The sequence below is a fragment of the Rattus norvegicus genome, chromosome 7 (assembly GCF_021556685.1).
Source record: "Rattus norvegicus strain SHRSP/BbbUtx chromosome 7, alternate assembly SHRSP_T2T, whole genome shotgun sequence".
Lineage (NCBI taxonomy): Eukaryota > Metazoa > Chordata > Mammalia > Rodentia > Muridae > Rattus > Rattus norvegicus.
Window position 1 is genome coordinate 138,191,897 of NC_141540.1, and position 7,093 is coordinate 138,198,989.

At 44.9% G+C, this 7,093-nt stretch overlaps 1 protein-coding gene across 1 annotated transcript; it reads right to left on the reverse strand.

Moving 5' to 3' along the window:
• Window positions 1–3,711: 3,711 nt before the first annotated feature.
• Window positions 3,712–4,256, reverse strand: Tpt1l1 (tumor protein, translationally-controlled 1 like 1). Its single transcript, XM_087559864.1, is given in 2 exon segments — window positions 3,712–3,916; window positions 3,919–4,256. Coding segments are annotated over 2 exon segments (516 nt in total). The 5' UTR covers window positions 4,247–4,256; the 3' UTR covers window positions 3,712–3,728.
• Between the last annotated feature and the right edge of the window lie 2,837 nt (window positions 4,257–7,093).

Genomic DNA, 7,093 nt, shown 5'->3' on the forward strand with positions numbered 1-7,093 from the left:
CTCTCTGTTTGACCTGTATCCAAATCTGACCCCTTGTTACTGTTAGAACATGGTCCCACACCTTCAGGCCACACCCCAGACTTCCAGGAAGCCCTTTCTCTGGGAGAGTTAAAAAGTTACATTTCTGTGGCTCTAACAACAGCCCCTGATTTCTGGTTCTACCCAGTACCGTGCTCCTTGTTGCACATATCATGCTGAACCACATCATGTGATGCGAAACTTCCCACCACCACTAAAAGTTTACGAAACGTAACTTTTCTTTCTCTCTTTTCTTTCTCCTGGGGATTAGGTTGGGGACTGATGAAGGTGGCTTTGGAGGTTCCTCTGTTCTATCCCCTTTGTGGCAGTGATTGCTCCCTTTTTCTCTCTTTCCCTCTTTGGCTCCCTCCTTCTTTCTCTCTCTCCCCTCCCTCCCTCTCTCCCCATTCCTATCTCTCGCTCTCTTATCCTTAACTCTTAATGAATCCCCTCTCCAAGCTTTAAAGGGAAGCCTGAAGTGGGGCTTTCTGGTTTTGTTGGGGGCACTCACTTATGTCGTGGATGTTTTTCCGGAAGCTGCCTGGTGAAAGGACATGTGATGGTTTGCTGGAGTGGACATTTGAGAGGACACGTGATGGTTGGGAAGAGTACACGTATAACCCGGCAGACAGCGGACGATGCTCTGGCATTGGTTCGCCTTGCTGGTCCTTGTTGGGCTTCTCTGACGCTGGTCTTCACTGACGACACTCTTGTGTTGGCTCGTCTCGCTTTCTTTTCTGATCTTCGCTTGCAGTGACTTTGTAGAGAGAAGTGCACCACAGAACTTCTGACGGTGCTCCAGCCGTTTCTTGCTGATTCAGCAGACTTGTACCAACATGCTAAGCCTAGAGGTTTCTTCTGGATAAGGCTGCTGCTGCTGCTGCTGCTGATTCATGTTTGGTGTTTTGCTAGTGGACTGGACTGCAGACGATGAAAATTGGAATGGCTCCCAAAGAACTACTTCTAAACAGGTCCCCCTTGTCCTATTAGCCATCTTCCTCCCCTACCTTTGGTTGGTGGGCTAATAGGGAGGTTGAAGCATTTAGGAACCATTGTTAAAGTAGGTTTTAAAAAATACAGGCCTGCAGAAGCCTCTTTTTCCTCTTTTTTTTGGGGGGGGTTCTTTTTTTTGGAGCTGGGGACCGAACCCAGGGCTTTGCGCTTCCTAGGTAAGCGCTCTACCACTGAGCTAAATCCCCAGCCCCCTCTTTTTCCTCTTTAAGTGCTGGTCACACTCATATTCTTCATGCGTTACAATGTTTCTGTCTAATGCTCTCCCTCCTGCCTTGAGGTCTTTGTCCTAATAAACCTCATCTCCCAAGGGAATTACGAATTATAAATAAGTTCCTTTCCAGGCCGAGCCTTTGCTGTTATGCTTTCATTATATTTAATGTAGTGCCACGTGCACTGTTACACGGTGGTTTCCAGCATGAATTACGCTCCCTCGCCTGCATCACTGTAATATCCTCTTAATATCTCTCCGTGCTCTTGTTTCCCTGTAATCTACTCCATCTGCAGAGATAGACTCCTCCTGTCAACACCCAGCCGAGACCAGGGACTCTCCAATGGCTTTCGTTTATGTAGGAAATAGCAGATCCCTGCAACATTAGAAAGGCCACGCTGGCCACTCCAACCATGGGCCTCGTGCCCATTCGCTCCAGCCATAGTGAACTCAGACACTTTCCTGAGCATTCCAGGTGTTTAGCCACAAGAGCCTTTGCAGTTCTGTTCTGTTTGTTTACAAGCTTCTTCCCCAAGTGTCTGTGTGACTCACCTTCTGATCTCTTTTAAATATTCTTCAAACAACTGGCTTTACCATTTTCTTTCTAATTGTATCAACCCTCCACCTCCCAACCCCCTACCTGTTGTTACTTCTCCACACATCGTTAAGTGGTTTCTTCCCCCCCCCCCATGTCCATTAGTACCATCTAAAACAACATACGATATATTTCCTTTTTGTCTCTTACTTCCGCAAATGTGTTTTACAAGAGCAGGAAATGTTTTTTTCAGCTGTGGGTATACCTAGAGTGGTGCCTGTGTATGGCATCTTCCCTCTATTTAAGTAAATTTACTCTATTAGGTGAGAGGGGCAAGCTACTTTCTAAGTATAAAGATTTTCAAGGAGCTATTTGATTATTTCCGTACTTGTTCTGCGGAATCCAGAAGAGGGTGTCAGATCCCTCAGTGCTGAGTTACCAACAGCCGTGAGCTACCCAGTGTGATCACTGACGACCAGACTCAGGCTTTTTACAAGAGCAGCCAGTGCCCTTAACCTGTGAGCCATCTCTCCAGCCACCTACGAAAAGGTTTATTAGAAACCAACCCCGAAGAAGGGAACTGGAGATTTCACAATTTACAAGTTGAAAACTTCAGCAGGAACAAGGAAACACAGAGGCTACTAAACTGGGTGTTCTAGAGAAGCTTCCACTCGCCATCGAGCGAATTTTGGAGAGAATTAATGCTCCCAATAAGAACGCAAGCTCTAGGGGTTGGGGATTTAGCTCAGTGGTAGAGCGCTTGCCTAGCAAGCGCAAGGCCCTGGGTTCAGTCCCCAGCTCCGAAAAAAAAGAAAAAAGAAAAGAAAAGAAAAACAAAAAAGAACCCAAGCTCTAAGCCATTGTCCCAGCTCTGGCAATGGACTTTGTTAAGAGCATAATTGCTCCAGTCTGCCTACGTGGGTCTGTATTTTCCACGCAGTGCTGATAGGAGTTGGTACTAATTTGGTGGTTTTCCCACCACCTTTAACACGCTATCTATGCTTATTTTCAAAATTCCCGTTAGCTCCTAGACCCAATTTTTATTTCTAAGCACTATTTTAAGTTAGCAAAACCAAAAAAAAAAAAAAAAAAAGAATTTTGAGTCATTAACTGGAATTTAAAGTAAGTTTTCTTCAAATGTAGATAGAATTATCTTAATGATACAAAATGGCTCTGCTATAAATAATCTTCAAAGGGATTTATATTAAAAAGCTTTTAGGTAATTAAGGCCAATTTGCGACATTGTTTTTCAATCAGGGAAGATTTTTGACTGAGGCTGAGAACAGACTGAAGAGGTTGCTGGCTGGTGCTTCTCTGATTGCTGATGTGCTGCAGGCCCAACCCAGAGCCCTCCCTCGCTACATTGTAGATGTCGTTTGTCCCCAGGGACCCATGTGGTAAAGAGCTGGTCCTCACAGTGACACTTACAGGATGGTATCTCGTGGGAGACCCTTAGATTATTAAGATCGTGTCCAGAAGGAAGTCACGTGATCCTGAGCCCTTCCTCTTCCCTTTTGCTCCTTGCTTCATGATGTCAGAGGCCTTGCTCTACCCTGAATTTCTGCTGTGATGGAGCAAGCCCTTCTGCCTCACCAGAAGACCAAAAGCAATGAAGCCAATCAACCCGAACTGGAAGAACTCTTGTGCTGGTTTGCCTTCTGTGGCTGTGGCAAACATCATGGCCAAAATCAACTTGGAGAGGATAGGGTTTATTTGTCTTAGATTTTGTAAGCATAATTTTTTAAGTGAATTTAAATGCACTTTATTTTTAGACAACCCGCATGACATGTTTTTTTTTTCTTTAAAAAAAAAAAAAAAAGGGCCTCCACTCCAAATAAGTCACGGTCAAAATAAAAGCTCAGGATGACATCAGTCCCATTTGTCCTAAGTCCTGGTGTTGTATGGATGGTAAGCAGCAGCCAATTATGGGTGACAGGCGATAGATCCAATTTGTTAACATTTTTCCATCTCTAAGCCATCCTTAAAGAAAATCATGAATGGAGTCACACCATCTTCAGGGTAGTCCAGGAGAGCAACCATGCCATCTGGATTCATGTTTTCACCGATAAAAAACTGGTAGTTATTGAAATTAGCTAGGATGCGCTTAATTTTCTCTGCAGCTCCAGTCATAAAAGGCTTTACCTTTCTGGTTTCTGTTCTTCAAGTTTGCCCTCGAGTGATTTCATGTAGTCTTTGATGTACTTTTTGTAGGCCTCTTTTGTGAAGCTGGTTTCTTGTAAGTGATGGTTCAGGACAATGTCAACACCGGTGACTTCTGTGCTTTCGGTACGGCCGCCCTCCGGACCTTCAGCGGGAGCATTTCCACCAATGAATGAATCATCGATGGCACCCTCTGTTCTACTGACCATCTTGCCCTCCACCTCCAGACACGGCCTGTCCGCGATCTCCCGGATCTTGTAGATGTTGGAGAACAGCTCGTCATGGCTGATGAGGTCCCGGTAGATGATCATGGTGACGGCTGGAGACAGTGGCGCTAGCCTGACAGCGCGGAGCGAACGCAGTGCAGCCAGAGTGGCGCTCGGGAGGAGGGGAGAGCGGGCGGAAAAGTAGGCATAATTTTTTATGGCACAAATTTGAATAAGGATTCAACCTCTCCTCTAGCCCACCACCTAGCAGAGGTAGTTGAAGAGAAAAGTTATTAGGATGTGGGGGAAGTGGACCTGTTCAGCAAAAGTTCTTTGGGGGCGAGCTCATTCTCCTTCAGTAGCAGTTCAGTCCCGTAGCAAACACCAAATACAATTCTGCAGCTACGGACCAGTCCTCTAGGCAAGCAGACACCAGGTATTAACCAGCAGCTACAGTTTCAATCCTGAAGAAACTGCAAGGTTCAGCAGCTGCCTTGCGGCAGCGTCTGCTTAGGAAGACAATTCCTTCCTGTGTCTGCTTTAGCGAGACATCCTTTCACCTGTGCGCCCCAGCGAAGCATCATTTGGAATAACTAACTTTCCAAAGAAACCAAGACATTTCCACTTCAGAGACGAAAACGCACCATTGACAGGATCCAAGATGGGAATCCAAGGCAGGAACCTGGAGGGACCATTGCTTACTGGCTCACCTTCTGAGTCTTGCTCAGCCTGCTTTCTTATACTGCCCAAGATTGCTAGGGGATGGTATCACCCAGAGTGGGCTGGACCCGCCCATATGAGTCATAAATCAATAAAGTGCCCCCCCCACATGCCCACAGGCCAGAACGATGGAGGTAATTTCTCAACTGATAGTCCCTCCTCCCAGATGACTCTAGTTTGTGTCAGGTTGATGGAAATAACATACATAGTGTCTAGAACTTTAAGCCAAAATAAATCTCGTCTCTGGAAAGTTAGTTATTTCAAATCTTGTTATATAGTAATTGACAGTTGACTTACACAGACAGGGAGGACCATTCGCTAGCCTGAGTCTCACCACACAGATAAGAAAGCTAAAACTCCTCCCCTTTGCTGAGCAGGTGAACCATGGTCTTTGTTCCACTAGACTAAAAGACCTTGAGAGGAGTTCACCACTCTGTGTAGTACTTAGAGTTTAATATTGAAATGTGAGAAATTATGGGAAGTAAGAGGCCAAGCCTCTTTTTAAAAGATTGATTGATTGATGTATATAAGTGCTCTATAAGCCTGCATGACAGAAAAGGGCATCAGATCCCATTATACATGGTTGTGAGCCACCGTGTGGTTTCTGGGATTCAAACTCAGGACCTCTGGAAGAGCAGTCAGTGCTCTTAACTGTTGAGCCATCTCTCCAGGTCCCCAAACCATTTTTTAAAGCTATTTATTTTTACATGTGTGGGTGTTTTGTCTGAATGTACATTTGTCTACCACATGTATGCATATACCCCATCTGCAGTGGTAGAAAAGGGGTGAGGGATCTTCCAGGACTGGAGTTATGCATGGTTATGAGCTGCCATGTAGGAACTGAACCCAGGACCTCTGGAAGAGCAGCCTGTGCTCTTAACCGATGAGGCACCTCTCTAGTCCTAAATTATCCCTTCTAGCAAAACTAACTTTAAAATTTTTTAAATATGGATTGGGTCATAGTTTAATAGAATACCTTCCTACCAGTCACAGGTCACTGGATTTGGTCCCCAACACCACAGAGACAAAAACAAAAAAAACAAAAAAAAACAAAAAAAAAACAAAAAACAAAAAAACCAACAACAAAATAAAACACATAACTTCCTTTCCCTTCAGTTTTTTTTTTTTTAATGTGAAGTGTAACAGGGATGTAGGGAAACACATAAAACCAACATAACATACAACTTAACAAGTCACTGTGGTGTGCCTATCTGTGACGGACAGTTTTATGCCATCTGAACACAGGCTAAAGTCACTTGAGAGGCGGGAACCTCTATTAAGTAAATGTCTCTGTAAGATCAGACTTCAGGCCAACCTGTAAGACATTCTCTTAATTAGTGATTGACTGCAAAGGCTGAACACATGGTGGGGGGTGCCATCCCTGGGCTGGTGGTCCTGGGTTCTATAAGGAAGCAGACTGAGCAAGACACAGGGAGCAAGCAGTAAGCAGCACCCCTCCATGGCCTCTGCATCAGCTCCTGCCTCCAGGTTCCTGTCCTGCTTGAGTTCCTGTCTTGACATACTTTGATGGTGAGCAGTGAGGTGGAAGCCCAAACCCTTTCCCCGCAACAGTGACCCTGACGGAGACTCCGTCCAAGAAATTACGAGTTTTAGGGCGAGAAACAAATGATGCCCCTTACCCCCACACCTCGTTTCCCTCTTCAAAACTACAGTACCTTTCCTTATCCTGGCATGGGTACAGTGCAATCCTTTGCTTTGTATTGGAGTTATACCCTCTGAATTCGCACTCTAAAGAACACATAGCCAGACTTCCGTATCCTTAGATAGACTCTGCATAGACTGCATTTGAAAAAGATAAAATAAAAGCTGCTTTTGTACTGAGCAGCTCTCAGGCTTTCTGTTACTGCTCCCTAAGAAGAGGATGCAAGAACGTCCCCAAGTGTCTGATACTGTGAGACAACTAGAGATGATTTAGGGTGCTCAAGAGAATATGCACGGGTCACAGGCGCACGTAAGAATTATGCACGAGTCACATGCACGTATAACGTCATTTTATGCACTCAGGTTCAACACCTGTGGATTGGGGAAACTCCCTCAGATACTGAGGTATGACTATATTTCTCTTAGTCCTATTATGAGAGAGATTCATGACTTTCTCATCACTGTAGATGCTTTTACATTGACTTAAACTGACCGAGGAAGCCGCTGTCTCTCCCTAGCTTGTTAGGAATTTTATTGTGCATCCGTGTTAATTTCTGATGTCTTTTGCTA